The sequence below is a fragment of the Centropristis striata genome, chromosome 3 (genome assembly GCF_030273125.1).
Source record: "Centropristis striata isolate RG_2023a ecotype Rhode Island chromosome 3, C.striata_1.0, whole genome shotgun sequence".
Taxonomy (NCBI): Eukaryota; Metazoa; Chordata; class Actinopteri; order Perciformes; family Serranidae; genus Centropristis; species Centropristis striata.
Window position 1 is genome coordinate 43,725,954 of NC_081519.1, and position 22,122 is coordinate 43,748,075.

General features: G+C 40.3%; 4 protein-coding genes across 4 annotated transcripts; all 4 read right to left on the reverse strand.

Moving 5' to 3' along the window:
• Positions 1-881: 881 nt before the first annotated feature.
• On the reverse strand, positions 882-3,039 carry LOC131968431 (nuclear factor 7, ovary-like). The gene has a single exon (XM_059329309.1). The coding sequence runs from the start codon at positions 3,037-3,039 to the stop codon at positions 1,627-1,629; it is 1,413 nt and encodes a 470-aa protein (XP_059185292.1). The 3' UTR covers positions 882-1,626.
• Positions 3,040-8,565: 5,526 nt separating this feature from the next.
• Positions 8,566-10,568, reverse strand: LOC131968430 (nuclear factor 7, ovary-like). Its single transcript, XM_059329308.1, has one exon. The coding sequence runs from the start codon at positions 10,428-10,430 to the stop codon at positions 9,012-9,014; it is 1,419 nt and encodes a 472-aa protein (XP_059185291.1). The 5' UTR covers positions 10,431-10,568; the 3' UTR covers positions 8,566-9,011.
• Positions 10,569-13,809: 3,241 nt separating this feature from the next.
• Positions 13,810-15,309, reverse strand: LOC131968136 (nuclear factor 7, ovary-like). Its single transcript, XM_059328879.1, has one exon. The coding sequence runs from the start codon at positions 15,226-15,228 to the stop codon at positions 13,810-13,812; it is 1,419 nt and encodes a 472-aa protein (XP_059184862.1). The 5' UTR covers positions 15,229-15,309.
• A 1,289-nt stretch (positions 15,310-16,598) lies between these two features.
• On the reverse strand, positions 16,599-22,077 carry LOC131968433 (kelch-like protein 10). The gene is made up of 5 exons (XM_059329310.1): positions 21,928-22,077; positions 19,839-20,328; positions 18,462-19,061; positions 18,218-18,367; positions 16,599-16,990 (listed from the first exon to the last, which is right to left on the reverse strand). Exons 2-5 carry the CDS (start codon positions 20,256-20,258, stop codon positions 16,646-16,648), a joined length of 1,515 nt encoding a protein of 504 aa, XP_059185293.1. The 5' UTR covers positions 20,259-20,328; positions 21,928-22,077; the 3' UTR covers positions 16,599-16,645.
• Between the last annotated feature and the right edge of the window lie 45 nt (positions 22,078-22,122).

The following is a 22,122-nucleotide window of genomic DNA, read 5'->3' on the forward strand; positions in this document are numbered from 1 at the left end:
ATATATATATATATATATATATATATTGAAAAATATATTTTCTATTGACGAATATTCTTTTACGACGAAGTATTAGGGCCACATTTAGAAAAAAAAAAAAGTAATATCGATATTAAAGTCGTAAATATTGAATTAATTACAACAATAAAGTCGGAAATATTTAATTAATTACAACAATAAAGTCAAAAAAATGTAATTAATTACCAGAAGAAAGTCGGAAAATTTTAATTAGTTACGAGAATGAAGTCGAAAATATTTAATTAATTACGAGAATAAAGTCGAAAATATTGAATTAATCACAAGAACATTATTTGAAAATATTGAATTCATTACGAGAATAAAGTCGAAAAAATTTAATTATAATTTTTTTTTTAAACATAACCGGTCAAAACCAATATTCAAAAACTACAACAACTCTCTGCCTCTGTCATTTTCTGTGGCAGCATATTAGCAACAAACATTTAAACTGTGCTTAACTACAAAATAATTGAGTTTTAACTCAACCTGTGGACACATTTTCATGAGGAAAATAATGTTTTGACAAACACCATTTTATTTCTAATCATCAAACCTTTATTAGTTTTTATATTTCCAAACAACAATTAATAATCATCTCCAGTAGGTTTCAGAATACAAAGAGAAGATAACATGTAATCAGTTATATACAGTTTACACATCTGCTTTTCCCTGACAGAGTAACTTACAGTGAATTAAAAAATAAACCTGAAGTCTTCACTGTTTAAAATTAAGTCGTTTTACAAATTGATTAACAGTGCAGAATAAAATCAAAACTCTGAACAATAAAATTAGCAATTGCCCATAAAACAAGATAAGATAGAAATATATAATATTCTAAAATGATTTATATTCCCTTAAATCAAACGGCTAAATATACATGTAACATTAGCTAACATTTAATGTAAGGAAGAAAATAATATTCATGCTAATAATGGTTTCCCTATTATCAGAATCATCATCATCGTCTTCTTCCTTATTTTCTTCCCATCAGTTCCTGATTGACACATTTCACATTTTACTTTTTCTCAGAGTAACTCAGTTAAAACAGAACATAGATAATAAAACTTCCACCTTTGTCTCATTATCATCACATTATTTTTTTAGTATCAACATAGTTGTTATTGTTACAGTGGAAACAGAAACTGTGAAAGGTTAAAAATATACTTAAATCAGCACATAGAAAAACATTTAACTGTTATTACGTTTGATTGATTGTAGATTTCCAAAGTCATAATTTGATTGTTGTGTGTTGTTGCTAGTTGTTCCTGTTATTTGCTGTTAGTATAAAACAGTGAAGGCTGTTCATTTCTTGTGTACTAACTGCAGAAACAGTTTACCATGAAGATTAATATATAGCACACACTGTTTACAATTAGTACGTAGTATAAAAATGTGACATATCAACACAAAATGATCCCAAAAAGAAAAAATACAACAAAAGAACTCTAAGAAATCATATTACAGATTGTTGATCTTTCCTGTGGCAGAAACCCATATAGTTATATATTTTATGCATATAATTCTATGTTTAGTATCACTGAGATGCCAAACGTCGACATTTCTGAGAAGTTTTACTCTTGAAATAAAATGCTGCATTCCCAGCTAAAATCAAAGCCTTGAGCTTGATGAAGGGACTGTGTGCTGTCCCACTGTGACAGAGACCGTCTCTGGTAATATCTTCAGTTGATTCTTGGTGGCAATATATGGAAACAGTCTCTCAGTGAAAGTGTGTGTGAAGGTGTGTATGTGTGTGTTTGTATCAGAATCAAAGAATGACAGTTTTCCTTTGTCAAAGTCCAGATGAACTCTGATCCTCTGTGGCCTCTTCTCCACTGAGAGGACTTTTCCAAAGTGTGGTCGGGAGTATGCCTTGAGTTTTCCATCAAAGAAGACAATCACCCAGTAGCCAGTTGGTATTTTACCCTTTCTCCAGACAGACTCCTTCACCACACCTATGGACCAGAGTCCATCATATGTAACCTCAACATCCCAGCTGTGAGTCCCAGAGTTAAAGCCCTCAGAACTCAGGACAGCGGGGTGGTCATCAAATCTCTCTGGATTGTCAGGAAGCTTCTGTTTCTCTCCAAATCTCACACTGGTCAGATCTTCAGACAGGATGAGTTCTGGATTAGCAGTGTTTGGATCCAGAATCAGAGGAGTGTAGGAGACCATCTCCTTCATCTTGTTCCAGATGTTGAAGGTCAGGTTGCCCAGGTGTTTGGCCACATCTATCAGAGCTCCTGAGAGCAGCTGTGGATCCTCCAGCAGGGGGCGCTGCTGGACTCTTTCCACTGCAGCCTTGTAGTTCTGCAGGAATGAGACGTGTTCAGCTCTCAGCTCCTCCTCTGTGGCTCTGATTGTGTCTGAAAGAGCTGCTATCTCTCTGCTCAGAGCATCAATCTTCTCCTTCATCACCTGACTCTTCTGCTCCTCTTCCTCCCTCAGAGCAGAGATCATGGCCTCCTCTTCCTCTTGTAGAAACTGGTGAAGCTTCTTAAACTGCTCCTTAATCTGCCTCTCTGTGTGTCGGGCCTGGACCTTAATGTGTTCTGCTGTTTGATCACAGTTTCCTTTAACTTGTCCAAAGAGCTCCAGTTTCTCCTGTAAGGGCTTCAGGGATTTCTGGAGCTCCTCTTTGTGATCCTGTGCAGCTTCATCGATGGGTCTGAATCTGTGGTTGTTGTGTGTCTTTGAGTCTCTGCAGATGACACAAACTGGCTGCTGATGGTCCAGACAGAAGAGTTTGAGTTTCTCAGAGTGCAGACTGCAGAGAGGCTCTGAAGCTCTCTGATCTCTCTCCAGTAAAAACGTCTCACACAGGTTCTTTAACGCCAGGTTACAAGGTGTATCACTAAATAAATGTATTTCCTTACAAACTGGACACTCGTGTATCAGTTTCTCTGTCCACCATTCCTGCAAACAGTTTTTACAGAAGCTGTGGCTACACAACAGAACAACAGGGTTCTTAAAGATCTCCTGACAAACAGGACAAGTGAGATCCTCCTCTGATCTGGAAGCCATTTTCTCTCAGAGTGAAGCTGAAAACACAGCACACAAACAAGGGAGTTGGTCCGTCAAGAAAGTTGAAAGATTTATTTACTTTGAATTGCAGCTCCTCTAATTGTCCTGTTTATAATGTGAAATCAGCAGCAGTTGAAGTGGTGTCCAGTACTCCAGTAATTCCAGTGCTCCCAGTACGTCCTCCTTTCAGTGGCTTTTTAATGCAGAAGCCTTGAGTCTGATCCGGTGGTGAATATTCAACTCTGGGCAGCAACAAAGTGCAGAAATGTCACATGACACAAGTCATTTGAGGTTAACATCAGTAGAAAGAGGAAGCAGGCAGCACACGCCCCTATCTGTGTGTTCAACATTCAACATGTACATCCTGTTAAAGTAAAGACACATTATTATAAGATGAAACAATTCAGTCCAGATCACCAGAAAACAACTGAGATAAACTAAATATGAGCCTAAATATAACCTTATTATGAGTCAGGCCAGTAAAACCTTTTGAATTTACTTGTAAAGACGCTTTTTTTTATTTTTACAACACACCCAACTCTGCTTTTTTTTCTATAAAAATAAAAATGCAATTAATAAAAAAAGTAATTATTTAATAACCAAATACAGAGAGTATTTAAATAAATTATATAAATATAGTATTTCTGTCAATCTGTGCAAAACTAATGAATCCAGTTGGCTTAATTACACTGTAAAAAAACTGTTGTTTTTACGGTAAAAAACCAGCAGCTGTGGTTGCCAGAACTTTACCTTAATAAATACGGTGAAAGTTTTTCTAATATTACGATAAAATAATATTAGCACTGTTGATTTCACGTTCAAGATTGCCATTTTATTAATTTGGGGGGGGGGGCCCTGCTTTCCCTTCCTGAGTTGCCCGACGGTTTTCCAGAACCTCTTTGAGGCCGACCGAAAATCCTCCTCCATGGCCTCCTCGAATTCCTCCCATACCCGAGTTTTTGCTTCACAGCGACAGCCGCAGCTGCAGCCCTTCTGGCCGAACGGTACCTGCCCGCTGCTTCCGGAGACCCGTCAGCCAGCCAAGACCTGGTGTCCACCAGCAGGTTCTTGGGTTGCCGCCACAACAGGCACCGACGGCCTTCAGGCGACAGCTCCTACCAGCCTCATCAACAATTGAGGCTTTGAACATGTTGAACATGGCCCATTAGGACTCCATGTCCCCAGCCTCACCCGGGATGCTGGAGAAATTCTTCCGGAGGCGTGAGTTAAAGATCCCGCAGACAGGGGCCTCCGCTAGACGTTCCCAGTTCACCCTCACTACACGTTTGGGGTTGCCAGGTCTGTCCAGCATCCTCCCCCGCCACCTGATCCAACTCACCACCAGGTGGTGATCAGTTCAAACTTTATCAAATCAAACTTTATTTATATAGCACTTTTCATACATAAAAATGCAACACAAAGTGCTTTACAAAAAAATAAGAATAAAAACGAACAATAAAAATGACAAACCCACCCCTCCCTCCCCCACATACACATCTGTAAGTATACATACACAAACATGCACACACACGCATTTAGTCATGCACGCACACAAACACACACTCAGACTCACACACAACACATATTGATTGCCGCCTAGTCCCCCGGGCCCAGGAAGTCTCCAAGACCACATCCCCACGGGCAGTAGCCCGTGGACCCACCGACCTGTGGGCCCACCACCTGCAGAGTCAGGCATATGGGTCAGGTGCGCAGAGAGTCGGGCGGCAGGCAAAGACGGGAATCTGGGCGTGCTGACCCCCGGGTCCATTGGCTCTGGGGAGGTGGAACGTCACCTCGCTGGCGGGGAAGGAGCCCGAGCTTGTGCGGGAGGTGGAGCGTTACCAGCTAGAAATAGTTGGGCTCACCTCCACACATAGCTTGAGCTCCAAACTCCTGGAGAGAGGCTGGACTCTCTCCTTTCCCGGAGTTGTCCAGGGTGAGAGGCGGCGGGCGGGTGTGGGGATACTCACAAGCCCCCGGCTGAGCGCCGCTGTGTTGGAGTTCTCCCCGAGGAACGGTGGTGTCGAGGAACTGTCAGAGTTATAGTTTGGGCGTAGGACGCACTGATGCGCCACCAACACACACCAACAGCCTCATTGGCTCCCATATTAAAAACGCAGGAAGATTTCTGAAAAAGGGAGAAGTAAACAGTTTTTTTGGATCGCTCTAACAAAGCTGTTTTTTCATTTTTCTTAATAAAAACCCATATGTAAACGTTCAGGAAGAACTCAGGATGCTCAAAGTGAAGTCGGATCAATGATAGGTATTATGGTTTTGCCAAAAATGCTTTCTGTTCGAGGCCAGAAATTCCAGTCTGTCCACCTCTGGCTGCTGTCACTGTTCCGGGACATTCAACAGGTGGCAGTTAATTCTGTTGATTGCTCTGCTCTGATTGCCTTTGATCTTTGCTGTGATTGCAGTTACAGATACACGCACACTCCTCCAGATACACGTGCTTCAAACACACACACGCACACACACACACACACACACACACACACACACACACACATTTTGAGGTTAAAGGTCATAGGTTGCTGTATAAATAAATACTTGTAAAGGAATGCTTGTTGTAGCTGTGCTCCTTGTATATTATATAGTATCATAACATTACTAGTATTAATTGTTATAAATCTCTGAAGAATCTCATCATAGTGTACACACACCAGCAGTAGCCCCCATGGCCCTTTCACTATTTCCCTAGAGGAAATTTTCTAGCTAGGGCCTCAGGGCAATCGCACCAAGCACGACTGTTATACTGTGGATTTCTTCTTCTTCCTCTTCCGGACGCAATTTCGTCCCGCTACTAGTCCTACAACTTGAAGAGCTGCAGGACAAATTATATATCAAAACGTGCGGTTTGATCGGGATCGGTGTGCTATTACTTTTCTCTACAGAATACGAATTTTTCGCGATGTAAGTCGCGAAAAACTGCCCAAAATTTTGCATTGAAATGAATGGGACGAGCGAAAAAGAACAATGATTGGAGATATTTAAACGTCTACTTCTCCGGCATAATGTCACCTAGAGACTCCATTTAAACTTTAAACAGTAGACACAAGTCTTGTGTATCGGTGTATTAATCCACGTTTCGATAGGTCATATAGTTTTTTATCAATCCCTGTTCAATGGCCATGATCATTTTTGGAGAAATTCTGAGATTATAATGGGTGTGTATTGCACGGAATGTTCGTGTCACAGTGTGTGACATCATCGCCAGAGTGTAGAGGGAGAGAAAAAACTGTCAAAAAATAAATTTGAAAACTGCACTCCAGGCCGCAAATTCCACTCTACAGAAATAATTGATACATAGAAACGTAGAAAAATTTGTCTTCTCCCTCACAATCCTCTGGTAAAGCTGTCAGAGTTATAGTTTGGGCGTAAGACGCACAGATGCACCACCAACATGCACCAACAGCCTCATTGGCTCCCATATTAAAAACGCAGGGAGATTTCTAAAAGAAGGGAGATGAAACAGTTTTTATAGATCGCTCTAACAAAGCTATTTTTTAATTTTTCTTAAAAAAAACACATATGTAGACGTTCAGGAAGAACTCAGGACGCTCAAAGTGAAGTCGGATCAATGATAGGTATTATGGTTTTGCCAAAAATGCTTTCTGTTCGAGGCCAGAAATTCCAGTCCACCTCTGGCTGCTGTCACTCTGTCATTAACAGGTATCGGTTAATTCTGTTGATTGCTTTGATCTGATTGCCTTTGATCATTGATGTGATTACAGTTACAGATACACACACACACATATTCGCGTAAGCACGCACACTCCTCACACATGCATACACATGCTTCAAACACACACACACACACGTATTTTGAGGTTAAAGGGCATAGTTTGTAATCTCTGAAGAATCTCATCATAGTGTACACACACCGGCAGTAGCCCCCGTGGCCCTTTCAGAATTTCCCCAGAGGAAATTTTCTAGTTATTATTGTAACTGTAGAACCTCAACAATGCAGAGATTTAAAAAAAAAAAAAAAAAAAAAGCTTATATTTAATGCCAAAGAGATACACTTTTGATTATTTTTATTTTTGAAATGCAGTAACTGTTTAAAAAAACACCAAGAATGAAAGATTTAGGGGAAAACACAATAAAACCTTGAATTACAAATGTGATTTTATACATCCATACTCATGATAATTGTGAAACTAGTTTTTTTCCTCTTTAACCGTATCATCAAAACTGATGATTGTTGTTGTCAGGTGACGATAGTAGAGATGCAGAAGGAGATACAGGAGGAGAGGCTGGAGGCTCACAGGTGAGGTTGAAAGAGTTTGCCAGGCAGAACGATGAAAGCAGAAGCCAGTCATTCAGAAGATTTTTCCTTAAAATTACATTCACTGTGAGTCAGAGCTCCTGTAAATCTCCAGTTTAAATGTGGAATCAGCAGCTGGTTAAATTGGCGTCCAGACACGGCACAACCCCTTTTCCAGAGTGTTGAGCCTGAGAGTAAAAGTTACAGAGTCTGCACCATTTGATGATTTGATGAGCAGCAGCATCAACAAGGTCAGCATTCAGCTGCAGACTGGAACCTGAACCAACATCCAGTGTTTAAAAAGTTCAGTGTGGTGGGGAGACGACCATGAATTTCACCCTTTCTTCAGTCAGACTCCTTTATTACACCTCGTCCCAGGGTTTCTAGATGTATTCATTACTGGTTTAGATTTTATATGGGATTTGTTGACAAAAAGACAAATACAGATTTTTTTTTAAAAACCATAACCGGTCAAAACCAATTTTCAAAAACAACAACAACTCTCTGCCTCATTTTCTGTGGCAGCATATTAGCAACAAAAATTAAACTGGGCTTAACTACAAATAATTGAGTTTTAACGCAACCTGTGGACACATTTTCATCAGAAAAAATGTTTTGACAAACACCATTTTATTTCTAATCATCAAACCTTTATTATTTTTTATATTTCCAAACAACAATTAAGAATCATCTCCAGTAGGTTTCAGAATACAAAGAGAAGATAACATGTAATCAGTTATATACAGTTTACACATCTGCTTTTCCCTGACAGAGTAACTTACAGTGAATTAAAAAATAAACCTGAAGTCTTCACTGTTTAAAATTAAGTTCTGTTACAAATTGATTAACAGTGCAGAATAAATCAAAACTCTGACCAATAAAATTAACAATTACCCACAACAAGAATTTTCTAAAATGATTTATATTCCCTTGAATCAATAGGCTATTCATATTTATACATGTAACATTAGCTAATCTTTAATGTAAGGAATAAAATAATATTCATGCTAATAATGGTTTCCCTATTATCAGAATCATCATCATCGTCTTCTTCCTTATTTTCTTCCCATCAGTTCCTGATTGACACATTTCACATTTTACTTTTTTCAGAGTAACTCAGTTAAAACAGAACATAGATAATAAAACCTCCACCTTTCCCTCATTATCATCACATTATTATTTTTCTTTTCAATATCAACATAGTTGTTATTGTTACAGTGGAAACAGATAATGTGAAAGTTTAAAAATATACTTAAATCAGCACATAGAAAAACATTTAACTGTTATTACGTTTGATTGATTGTAGATTTCCAAAGTCATAATTTCATTGTTGTGTGTTGTTGCTAGTTGTTGCTGTTATTTGCTGTTAGTATAAAACAGTGAAGGCTGTTCATTTCTTGTGTACTAACTGCAGAAACAGTTTACCATGAAGATTAATATATAGCGCACACTGTTCACAATTAGTACGTAGTTATACTATAATTGTGACATATCAACACAAAATGATCCCAAAAAGAAAAAAGACAACAACAAAAACTGTAAGAAATCATATTACAGATTGTTGATCTTTCCTGTTGCAGAAACCCATATAGTTATATTTTGTGCATATAATTCTATGTTTAGTATCACTGAGATACCAAACGATGACATTTCTGAGAAGTTTTACTCAACATGAAATAAAATGCTGCATTCCCAGATCAAATCAACGCCTTGAGCTTGATGAAGGGACTGTGTGCTGTCCCACTGTGACAGAGACCGTCTCTGCTAATATCTTCATTGAGAGGTCACTCAAGGTGTCAATATATGGAAACAGTCTCTCAGTGAAAGTGTGTGTGAAGGTGTGTATGTGTGTGTTTGTATCAGAATCAAAGAATGACAGTTTTCCTTTGTCAAAGTCCAGATGAACTCTGATCCTCTGTGGCCTCTTCTTCACTGAGAGGACTTTTTCAAAGTGTGGTGGGGAGTATGCCTTGAGTTTTCCATCAAGACACCACATTTCCCAGTAGCCAGTTGGTATTTTACCCTTTCTCAAGACAGACTCCTTCATCACACCTATGGCCCAGTTTTTATCATATGTAACCTCAACGTCCCAGCTGTGAGTCCCAGAGTTAAAGCCCTCAGAGCTCAGGACAATGGCGTAGTGATCAAACCTCTCTGGATTGTCAGGAAGTTTCTGTTTCTCTCCAGATCTCACACTGGTCAGATCTTCAGACAGGATGAGATATGGACTAGCAGTGTTTGGATCCAGAATCAGAGGAATGTAGGAGACCATCTCCTTCATCTTGTTCCAGATGTTGAAGGCCAGGTTGCCCAGGTGTTTGGCCACATCTATCAGAGCTCCTGAGAGCAGCTGTGGATCCTCCAGCAGGGGGCGCTGCTGGACTCTTTCCACTGCAGCCTTGTAGTTCTGCAGGAATGAGACGTGTTCAGCTCTCAGCTCCTCCTCTGTGGCTCTGATTGTGTCTGAAAGAGCTGCTATCTCTCTGCTCAGAGCATCAATCTTCTCCTTCATCACCTGACTCTTCTGCTCCTCTTCCTCCCTCAGAGCAGAGATCCTGGCCTCCTCTTCCTCTTGTAGAAACTGGTGAAGCTTCTTAAACTGCTCCTTAATCTGCCTCTCTGTGTGTCGGGCCTGGACCTTAATCTGTTCTGCTGTTTGATCACAGTTTCCTTTAACTTGTTCAAAGAGCTCCAGTTTCTCCTGTAAGGGCTTCAGGGAGTTCTGGAGCTCCTCTTTGTGATCCTGTGCAGCTTCATCGATGGGTCTGAATCTGTGGTTGTTGTGTGTCTTTGAGTCTCTGCAGACGAGACAAACTGGCTGTTGATGGTCCAGACAGAAGAGTTTAAGTTTCTCAGAGTGCAGACTGCAGAGAGGCTCTGAAGCTCTCTGATCTCTCTCCAGTAAGAACGCCTCACACAGGTTCTTTAACGCCAGGTTACAAGGTGTATCTCTAAATAAATGTATTTCCTTACAAACTGGACACTCGTGTATCAGTTTCTCTGTCCACCATTCCTGCAAACAGTTTTTACAGAAGCTGTGGCTACACAACAGAACAACAGGGTTCTTAAAGATCTCCTGACAAACAGGACAAGTGAGATCCTCCTCTGATCTGGAAGCCATTTTCTCTCCGAGTGAAGCTGAAAACACAGCACACAAACAAGGGAGTTGGTCTGTCAAGAAAGTTGAAAGATTTACTTTACTTTGAGTTGCAGCTCCTCTAATTGTCCTGTTAATAATGTGAAATCAGCAGCAGTTGAAGTGGTGTCCAGTACTCCAGTAATTCCAGTGCTCCCAGTATGTCCTCCTTTCAGTGGCTTTTTAATGCAGAATCCTTGAGTCTGATCCGGTGGTGAATATTGAACTCTGGGCAGCAACAAAGTGCAGAAATGTCACATGACACAAGTCATTTGAGGTTAACATCAGTAGAATGAGGAAGCAGGAAGCACACGCCCCTATCTGAGTGTTCAACATTCAACATGTAAGTCCTGTTAAAGTAAAGACACATCATTATAAGATGAAACAATTCAGTTCAGATCACCAGAAAACAACTGAGATAAAGTAAATATGAGCCTAAATATAACCTTATTATGAGTCAGGCCAGTAAAACCTTTTGAATTGACTTGTAAAGACGCTTTTTTTTATTTTTACAACACACCCAACTGTTTTTTTTTTTTCTATAAAAATAAAATAAAAATGCAATTAATAAAAAAAGTAATTAATTAATCACCAAATATAGAGAGTATTTAAATCAATTCTATAAATATAGTATTTCTGTCAATCTGTGCAAAAATAATGAATCCAGTTGGCTTAATTACACTGTAAAAAAAAACAACTGTTGTATTTACGGTAAAAAAAAAAACAGCAGCTGTGGTTGCCAGAATGTTACAGTAATAAATGCGGTAGAACCTTTTTTTAATATGATGGTAAAAAGATATTAGCACTGTTGATTTCATTCTTTAAGATTGCCATTTTATTCCATGTTTTACTGTAAAAAATAAAAGTTTTTTCCATCAAAAGAAACACTGTTCTGCCATATAATTGATCAGAAAATACTTCATAAATGCTGCATAAATTAAAGATTTTACCATTAAATATCACAGTATATTTTTGTGAGAGATATGGTGTTTAGTACATTTAACAGTGAGAAAAAGTACTTTATACAAAAAATAAATGCAAAAATTACTCACAAGCCCCAAGCTGAGGGTCGCTGTGTTGGAGTTCCCCCCGAGGAACGAGAGGGTCGCCTCCTTGCGGCTGCAAGTTGCGAGGAGAAGGTCTCTGAAGGTCTCTGAAGGTCTCTGAAGGTCTCTCGCTGTGCTTATGCACCGAACAGCAGCTCGGAGTACCCGGCCTTCTTGGAGTCTCTGGGTGGTGTCCTGGAAGGGGAACCACTCGGGGACTCTATTGTTCTTCTGGGAGACTTCAACGCTCAACGCTTCAAGATCCTCCTCATCAATTACAAAGATCTCAATAATCTTCTAAAGTGTCTTTGAGTTTTAAAGTGCTGATAAATAAAATGTATTTTTATTATTATTATTGTAACTGTAGAACCTCAACAATGCAGAGATTTTAAAAAGCCAAAGAGATACACTTTTGATTATTTTTATTCATTATTTTCATGTGTGTTGAAAGGCAGCAACTGTTAAAAAACACCAACAATGAAAGATTTAGGGAAAAACACAATAAAACCTCGGATTACAAATGTGATTTTATAGATCCATACTCATGATAATTGTGAAACTAAGTTTTTTTCCTCTATAACCGTATCATCAAAACTGATGATTGTTGTTGTCAGGTGACGATAGTAGAGATGCAGAAGGAGATACAGGAGGAGAGGCTGGAGGCTCACAGGTGAGGTTGAAAGAGTTTGCCAGGCAGAACGATGAAAGCAGAAGCCAGTCATTCAGAAGATTTTTCCTTAAAATGACATTCACTGTGAGCCAGAGCTCCTGTAAATCTCCAGTTTAAATGTGGAATCAGCAGCTGGTTAAATTGGCGTCCAGGCACGGCACAACCCCTTTTCCAGAGTGTTGAGCCTGAGAGTAAAAGTTACAGAGTCTGCACCATTTGATGATTTGATGAGCAGCAGCATCAACAAGGTCAGCATTCAGCTGCAGACTGGAACCTGAACCAACATCCAGTGTTTAAAAAGTTCAGTGTGGTGGGGAGACGACCATGAATTTCACCCTTTCTTCAGTGAGACTCCTTTATTACACCTCGTCCCAGGGTTTCTAGATGTATTCGTTACTGGTTTAGATTTTATATGGGATTTGTTGATTAAAAGATAAATACAGAGGTTTTTTTTTAAAACATAACCGGTCAAAACCAATTTTCAAAGACTACAACAACTCTCTGCCTCTCTCATTTTCTGTGGCAGCATATTGGCAACAAACATTTAAACTGGGCTCAACTACAAATAATTGAGTTTTAACTCATTTTCATAAGAAAAAATGTTTTGACAAACACCATTTTATTTCTAATCATCAAACCTTTATTAGTTTTTATATTTCCAAACATCAATTAATAATCATCTCCAGTAGGTTTCAGAATACAAAGAGAAGATAACATGTAATCAGTTATATACAGTTTACACATCTGCTTTTCCCTGACAGAGTAACTTACAGTGAATTAAAAAATAAACCTGAAGTCTTCACTGTTTAAAATTAAGTTGTTTTAGAAATTGATAAACAGTGCAGAATAAAATCAAAACTCTGAACAATAAAATTAGCAATTGCCCATAAAACAAGATTAAAGAAATATATAATTTTCTAAAATGATTTATATTCCCTTAAATCAAACGGCTAAACCTACATGTAACATTAGCTAATCTTTAATGTAAGGAATAAAATAACATTCATGCTAATAATGGTATCCCTATTATCAGAATCATCATCATCGTCTTCTTCCTTATTTTCTTCCCATCAGTTCCTGAATGACACATTTCAGATTTTACTTTTTCTCAGAGTAACTCAGTTAAAACAGAACATAGATAATAAAACTTCCACCTTTGTCTCATTATCATCACATTTTTTTTCTTTTCAGTATCAACATAGTTGTTATTGTTACAGTAGAAACAGATATTGTGAAAGGTTAAACATATACTTATATTTAGAAAATAGAAAAACATTTAACTGTTATTATGTTTGGTTGATTTCCAAAGTCATAATTTCATTGTTGTGTGTTGTTGCTAGTTGTTCCTGTTATTTGCTGTTAGTATAAAACAGTGAAGGCTGTTCATTTCTTGTGTACTAACTGCAGAAACAGTTTACCATGAAGATTAATATATAGCACACACTGTTTACAATTAGTACGTAGTATAAAAATATGACATATCAACACAAAATGATCCCAAAAAGAAAAAAGACAACAAAAAACTGTAAGAAATCATATTACAGATTGTTGATCTTTCCTATGGCAGAAACCCATTTCTATGTATAGTATCACTGAGATGCCAAACGACGACATTTCTGAGAAGTTTTACTCAACCTGAAATAAAATGCTAAAACCAACGCCTTGAGCTTGATGAAGGGACTGTGTGCTGTCCCACTGTGACAGAGACCGTCTCTGGTAATATCTTCAGTTGAATCTTGGTGGCAATATATGGAAACAGTCTCTCAGTGAAAGTGTGTGTGAAGGTGTGTATGTGTGTGTTTGTGTCAGAATCAAAGAATGACAGTTTTCCTTTATCAAAGTCCAGATGAACTCTGATCCTCTGTGGCCTCTTCTTCACTGAGAGGACTTTATCTTTGTGTGGTGGGGAGGATGCCTTGAGTTTTCCATCAATAAATTCAATCTCCCAAACTCCACTCTGTATGTTTCCCTTCTTTTGAACAGACTCCTTTATTACACCTATGTCCCAGGGTTCACCATGTGTAACCTCAACGTCCCAGCTGTGAGTCCCAGAGTTAAAGCCCTCAGAGCTCATGGCAATGGGGTGGGTATCAAACCTCTCTGGATTATCAGGAAGTTTCTGTTTTTCTCCAAATATCATGCTGGTCAGATCTTCAGACAGGATGAGATATGGACCAGCAGTGTTTGGATCCAGAATCAGAGGAGTGTAGGAGACCATGTCCTTCATCTTGTTCCAGATGTTGAAGGCCAGGTTGCCCAGGTGTTTGGCCACATCTATCAGAGCTCCTGAGAGCAGCTGTGGATCCTCCAGCAGGGGGCGCTGCTGGACTCTTTCCACTGCAGCCTTGTAGTTCTGCAGGAATGAGACGTGTTCAGCTCTCAGCTCCTCCTCTGTGGCTCTGATTGTGTCTGAAAGAGCTGCTATCTCTCTGCTCAGAGCATCAATCTTCTCCTTCATCACCTGACTCTTCTGCTCCTCTTCCTCCCTCAGAGCAGAGATCCTGGCCTCCTCTTCCTCTTGTAGAAACTGGTGAAGCTTCTTAAACTGCTCCTTAATCTGCCTCTCTGTGTGTCGGGCCTGGACCTTAATGTGTTCTGCTGTTTGATCACAGTTTCCTTTAACTTGTCCAAAGAGCTTCAGTTTCTCCTGTAAGGTCTTCAGGGATTTCTGGAGCTCCTCTTTATGATCCTGTGCAGCTTCATCGATGGGTCTGAATCTGTGGTTGTTGTGTGTCTTTGAGTCTCTGCAGACAAGACACACTGGCTGCTGATGGTCCAGACAGAAGACTTTGAGTTTCTCAGAGTGCAGACTGCAGAGAGGCTCTGAAGCTCTCTGATCTCTCTCCAGTAAGAACGTCTCACACAGGTTCTTTATCACCAAACTAATAGGTGGTTCTTCCTTTGACGATTTTCTCTTACAAACTGGACACTCGTGTATCAGTTTCTCTGTCCACCATTCCTGCAAACAGTCTTTACAGAAGCTGTGGCTACACAACAGAACAACAGGATTCTTAAAGATCTCCTGACAAATAGGACAAGTGAGATCCTCCTCTGATCTGGAAGCCATTTTCTCTCCGAGTGAAGCTGAAAACACAGCACACAAACAAGGGAGTTGGTCTGTCAAGGAAGTAAAAAGATTTACTTTACTTTGAGTTGCAGCTCCTCTAACTGTCCTGTTAATAATGTGAAATCAGCAGCAGTTGAAGTGGTGTCCAGTACTCCAGTAATTCCAGTGTTCCCAGTATGTCCTCCTTTCAGTGGCTTTTTAATGCAAAATCCTTGAGTCTGATCCGGTGGTGAATCTTGAACTCTGGACAGGAACAAAGAAATGTCACATGAGTCACCTCATTTGACGTCAACACCTGAGGAATGAGGAAAGCAGGCAGCACACGCCCTTATCTGTGTGTTCAACATTCAACATGTAAGTCCTGTTAAAGTAAAGACACATTATTATAAGATGAAACAATTCAGTCCAGAACACCAGAAAACAACTGAGATAAACTAAATATGAGCCTAAATTTAACCTTATTATGAGTCAGGCCAGTAAAACCTTTTGAATTGACTTGTAAAGACGCTTTTTTTTATTTTTACAACACACCCAACTCTGCTTTTTTTTCTATAAAAATAAAAATGCAATTAATAAAAAAAGTAATTCATTAATTACCAAATATAGAGAGTATTTAAATCAATTATATAAATATAGTATTTCTGTCAATCTGTGCAAAAATAATGAATCCAGTTGGCTCAATTACACTGTAAAAAAAACAACTGTTGTATTTACGGTAAAAAAAAAAAACAGCAGCTGTGGTTGCCAGAATGTTACCGTAATAAATACGGTAGAACCTTTTTTTAATATTATGGTAAAAAGATATTGGCACTGTTGATTTCATTCTTTAAGATTGCCATTTTATTCCATGTTTTACTGATTTTACCATTAAATATTACAGTATATTTTTGTTAGAGATATGGTGTTTAGTACATTTAACAGTGAGAAAAAGTATTTTATACAAAAAATAAATGCAAAAATTACAGTGATGGCTTGTATATATATATTACGTTAAATACATATTACTGTGTATTTTACAGTGGAGTAAACAAAACTGTAAAAAAAAACTGTAAAAAAATAAAATACTGTTTTGGCTGATTTATACATTCACAGTGTTTCATTGTTACTGAAACTGAATTAACTCATTTATCATTTTACGTCTTTAACTTTCATGGTTTAGCAGTTTTTCATCCTAAAATCTACAGACATTTTTTTTTTACAGTGTAAACTCCAAAGCCTTGCCCTGTTATCTGCCATACTGATGCAGAAAAGGGTAATTTATGTATCCATAATATAATTATTATATAATATTTGTAGGTATGAGAATGAATCATAAATCCAAATATATAAAAACAGGAATAACAGCACTTCTTTTAAAACCCAGACTACATATATTTTATTTTAAAAAGCCATGACGGTCGATGTTCTGGTCTGAGGGTCAGATGGTTCCTGCAGCGTTGGGGAACGTCGGGGAACCGCGAGGGAACAAGTTCTCCACCAGGCCGGTGAGTCCGTGCAGCACGCAGCAGATCAGACTGTTCTGGGGCGTCTCGATGCTCGAGGCTCTGTACCAAAGCCCCGCCTCCTCATCGTAGCGCTCCACGGTTAGCACGTCGGTGTAGCCGTTGTATCCTCCCACCACCAAGATCTGGTCGTCCACCACCTCAATGCCGAAGTGGCTGCGGGGGGCGGACATGGACGGGGCGCGGTGCCACCGGTTGGTCTGAGGGTTGTACACCTCCACAGTGCTCAGGTGGCAGGTCTCATGAATCATACCGCCAACCTGGAAGAAAGAGTGTGGAATGAGTATTTCACTAGAGTCAGGAAACTTTTAATATTTTGTGGTATATTTTCTGTTAAGTTCTCTGCTTCACTAAAAGGCCCTAGTGTGACCTCATGATCAGGGCCGGCTCTAGCCCGTTTGGTGCCCACGGTGAGATCCATTGGTGTTGAACAGCTCCGCTTGCTGTTTCATGGAGGGGAACTTCTGTTTCTGTTTGCCCGTGGTGCCAACCAGCTATATAATACAACTGTCTGTCTATAGAAATATTAACTTACAAGTAAATTATCAAAGAAGCCCAGCTGGACAATGAAAGTGCAAACAGCGCGAAAAATGTGCTTAACTGTGTTAAGGTAGCGTTGCTTTATTTCAACCTAGCTAGCAAGCTAATACAAATGAAACATCTTCACACAAAAAGGCATTTAAAAAAAGATTGAGACTTCTTCTCCTCCTCTTTTCTTCTCTTTCGATACTGAGCACCGGAGAGCTTTGATGGTGTTTCATCTTCCAAGATTTATCAAAACATAATGTGTCTGTCACTGGACCTGACCTCTGTGACAGTGATCTGACCGTCTAAAGGTGGCCAAGGCAATGATCTGTGACAGCGATCTGACCGTCTAAAGGGGGGGCAAGGCAATGAGCACACGTCACAGTCACAAAATGTCATCGTTTATCTGTTTCTTTATTTTGTTAATATTTATCATTTTCAAGACGGAACACGTAGGGAGGGCGACAATGGGCATCGAAAATTATTATTGTTTTTTGTTTTTTTCTCCCTCAAGGGTGACTGGCGGCGCCCCTCCAGCAGATGGCGCTCACCATCAACCACAAATAACATGCTGTCGGATCTGGGATTTGTCAGACATTAGAGGCATTTGGGGGAGAATATAAAGAGTATAAGTTGTATCCTTTTAAGGTTAAAAATAAGACAATGACTAGATGATGCCGCCTGGCATGCATACCCAATCCAAATCCACATACTTTTGCGTCACCATATGCATTTCCTCCTGAAAACGCTCATCTAAACGCAGAATAAAAAGTGAAGACGCCACTTTTACGTCTTCTGTTCAGACCGTCATCATGTAAACGGAGCCTAAATAATTTAATGCAGTACCAAAGTTTCTTTCTTGTGACCATGACAGATTCGTCAGTCTCTTGTCGGCCGTCCTACACTAACTCCAGTCAGATCAAATCAACCTCCAAGCTTCATATTAATAAATTAACACTTACTGCATAGATTCGGCCTCTGGAGGCAGCGACCCCCAGGCCACTTCGGCAGCTCCTCATGGGGGCGATCAGGGTCCACAGGTTGGTGCGCGGGTCGTAGCATTCAGCCGAGGAGAGGCTGTGATGCCCGTTGAAACCCCCGAAAATGTACACCTGCAAACCAGTTGGTCACATTTAAAATGGGTTCCACTTCAGACACAAAATGAAACACATTTTTTTAGCCAGCTCACTGTATTTCTGCACCCACCTTGTCATTGAGCGTAGTGGCGCTGGCTGAACACCTCCTGGAATGCATCGGGGCCACCATGGTCCAGCAGTCCGTCTCAGGCTTGTAGCACTCAACAGTGTCACAGTAAACGTGTGCGTTGTAGCCTCCGATGGCGTAAATGCAGCCGTTCAGCACAACAGCGCTGAGGGCGGAGCGGCAGCAGTTCAGGGGCGCCACCTGGTGGCAGGAGCCGGTGGCGAGGTCAAACTTCTGCACGGTGTTCAGGTACCTTTCTGCGGTGCAGCCGCCGATGAAGTAGACGAGGCTGTTGAGGGCGGCGGCTCCGTGGTGGGTGCGGCGGACCCCCCCGGCGCTCACGGTGACCCAGTGGTCGGCCCGGGCGTCGTACACCCGGAAGCTGCTGCGCTCCGAGCCGCCGCTGACCAATAGGATGGAAGACGGCAGGCGTGGCCGGTTCAGATGGTTACTGGACGCAGAGTTTGAGGTTCCACTCCGAGAATCCAGAAATCCCGTCACGGCATCGTTGATGATGGGAACACACTCGATGCTGTTCTTCACCAGAACGTTGTCCATCACACAGTTTTTGAGGTAATCAGCGTTCAACAAGCCGAGACGCACCTGGACACAGGTAAGAAGAAACAGTTAGAAACAGACTGATGAGATATCAATCTGGTATGAAACCTCTGAAGTCCAGGAGATTTTGGTTCAAATTTGTCAACTTCCTCTGCATTAATTTCTGTTTGTTCAGCATCTTTCAGTCTGTCCTTACATCACATGCATGGCTCCTTTTTCTCCACACAAACTTGGCTATCAGTCGGATTTTACATTTTATTTTAATTAACAAAGTATAAAGCTGCCAGGAACCCAAAATACAAACAAAAGACACAGGTGTCTATGGAAGTGTACCTTTTTTAAACATTTTTTAACATTTATACACACAAAACAGCAGACAAATGGTCTAGAAACATAAATGTCACACTGTGAAAGCTCCTATGATTGAACTTTAACTGGCTTTCTCAGCTTGTCTACATATCATATATAAATAAAGTTATTACTGTAAATAAAACGTGTATTTTCAATAAATAGATGGACTCCAGAGGGTTAATGGAGCCATATTGCAGGATTGTAGAAGTAAACCAAAGATTAAACAACACAAAGGGTATTTTTTTCGCCGCTCAAAGCGAGATGTTTTTGGCAATCGTAATTTCCGGTAAGTGCACCACGGAGTTTTAGATTTGGAACAACACTCACCTGCTGAAATCTGCGTACTAAGTAAGTGTGGATAGTGTACTGCGTTTAAGTGTACTCATGGAAGTCTGGATATGGGAACACAGTTATCACACAGATAGGTGTGTGATAACTGGCTCCATCTCCTGGTGGCGTGGTGTTTGGTACCTTGGGCAGCAGCTCAGAGATGTGACCTCGTCTCTGGTCCGGCTGGTGGTTAATCCAGCGGAGGACGGCCTCGAACACCACGTCCTCCCGCCTCACGTTGAGGTGGTCGTTCTCCAGGATGGCTGCCAGCTGCTGCAGGGACAGCTCCAGGAGGTCCTGGGTGGAGAAAACTATCTCCTCAAAGTGTTTCAGGATGTAGAGGAAGACTTTGTTCCTCAGCTCAGGGAGGCTGTAGAAGTCCAGCAGCCTCCAGATGTGGACGCAGTTCCTCAGACACATCTGGTCCTCCAGGAACAGACTGCAGGCCTGAACCATCCCAGACACCAGGAACTGGTCTGCAGCGGCCAGGACCTCCACCACGTTCTCCTCCGTCAGGGGGAGCGACTGGCTGTAGGCGTAGCCGATGATGAGGTGCATCATCTGAGGAGAAACCCCGGGGATGGTGTACCTCTGCTTGGTGGGCTTGGCCCAGGCACCGGTGAAGAGGGTGCTGCAGGGTTCAGAGGGTTTAGAGGGTTTAGAAGGGTTTAGAAGGGTTTAAAGGAACACTCCACCGTTTTTTCATATTAAAACATGTTATTCGGTCAAGTAAGACGAGTTGATACAGACCTCTTGCGTCTCAATGCGTGCACTCAATCGCCCTGGCGCGCGGCGCCACTTGGCTAGCACTTAGCTTAGCCCAGTTCATTCATTAGGATCCAAACAGATGGACAGTTAGAAGCGACCAAACTCCTCCACGTTTTCCCTATTTAAATACAGCTACACGAGTAGTTAAACGACCAAGTATGGCGACACAAAATAAAACGTGGCGCTTTTCTAAGCGGATAAAAAGGATAACTATAATGTATGGCGGAATAGCACTTGGGAGCACTTTGACTCGGCGCAGTAATATCATCACTCCTGAGGGGAGAAGATTTTTCAGGAGTGATGATATTACTGCCATACTTGGTCGTTTAACTACTCGTGTAGCTGTATTTAAATAGGGAAAACGTGGAGGAGTTTGGAGTTTGGTCGCCAGGGCGATTGAGTGCACGCATTGAGACGCAAGAGGTCTGTATCAACTCGTCTTACTTGACCGAATAACATGTTTTGATATGAAAAAACGGTGGAGTGTTCCTTTAACACTTTTATAACATCTGAACCTTTAGGGACAAGGAAATTATCAGAAAAAATAAACTAAATCAGAATCTCACAGCAGCTAAATCCCAAAGATAAACCCAATAAACTAAGAGAAAATGTTGATGATAAATATACTGTTTTAGGAGATTTAATCCATACCGAAGCCTTTATCAGGTCAACTGTTCTACCTACAGGATCATCTCAATACATTAGAATATGATGAAAAGTAAATTTCCAGTAGTTGAAGTCAAACAGCCCCAACCAAGTATTGAGTCATATAGATGGACACAATGACAGACAGAGAGAAAATGGAGAGGTCTTTTAATAGGGTTTTTTTTTGGGTCATTTTATGTCTTTTTTTTTGTCAATTTGTGCATTTTTTGGTCATTTTATGTCTTTTGTTGGTCATTTTATGTCTTTTTTGTCTATTTGTTTCCTTTTTTCGTCATTTTATGTCTTTTTCTTGGTTAATTTATGTCTTTTTTTGGTCATTTTGTATTTTTTTTTGGTCATTTTGTGAGGGTGCTGCAGGGTTTAGAGGACAGAAGGGTTTTAGAAAGTGTTTAACACTTTTATAACATCTGAACCTTTAGGGCCGAGGAGATTATCAGCAAAAAGTAACTAAATCAGAACCTCACAGCAGCTAAATCCCAAAGCTTTTTCAAGATAAACCCAATAAACTAAATAAAGACAAAAATGTTAATGAACATACAGTTATATATATACTGTTTTATGAGATTTAATCCATACTGAAGCTGATAATTTAAAATAAATATACAGTAGAATATTCATATAGGGTAAACAGTGAGATACAGACATGAACATGTTAAAATAAATGCAGTATAAAGTGAAACAGTTTTGATTTTCAGACACTGTGATCAGTTCATAACCTGCATCTGTTTACCAGCTTGTTTGTTTGTTTGTTTGTGTGTTTGTGTGTTTGTTTGCTGTGCTGGGAGGATCTCCTCACCAGAAGTAGGCGCTGCAGCGACAGAGGAGGATCTTGTGGGCTTCGAACTCGACGTTCCCCACTTTGATCACCACATCACAGAGTTTCCTCTCCAGGCGGAGCTGAGTCACAACAGCAGACTCTTCGTCCTGCGTCTTCCTCTCCACCTCTCCTCTCTCTCTCTTTAACATCTTTCCTCTCTTTAGACTCGTTGCT

Bases quoted from the DNA above. Each gene is read 5' to 3' on its own strand.
- LOC131968433 (XM_059329310.1), bottom strand. From the start codon at position 20,258: ATGATGCACCTCATCATCGGCTACGCCTACAGCCAGTCGCTCCCCCTG. The intron at 18,368-18,461 runs GTGGGTGCAGAA...ACTGGTTTGCAG, and splicing joins CCACTACGCTCAATGACAAG to GTGTACATTTTCGGGGGTTT. The intron at 16,991-18,217 runs GTAAGTGTTAAT...TCTTTCTTCCAG, and splicing joins CCAGAGGCCGAATCTATGCA to GTTGGCGGTATGATTCATGA.
- LOC131968431 (XM_059329309.1), bottom strand. From the start codon at position 3,039: ATGGCTTCCAGATCAGAGGAGGATCTCACTTGTCCTGTTTGTCAGGAG.
- LOC131968430 (XM_059329308.1), bottom strand. From the start codon at position 10,430: ATGGCTTCCAGATCAGAGGAGGATCTCACTTGTCCTGTTTGTCAGGAG.
- LOC131968136 (XM_059328879.1), bottom strand. From the start codon at position 15,228: ATGGCTTCCAGATCAGAGGAGGATCTCACTTGTCCTATTTGTCAGGAG.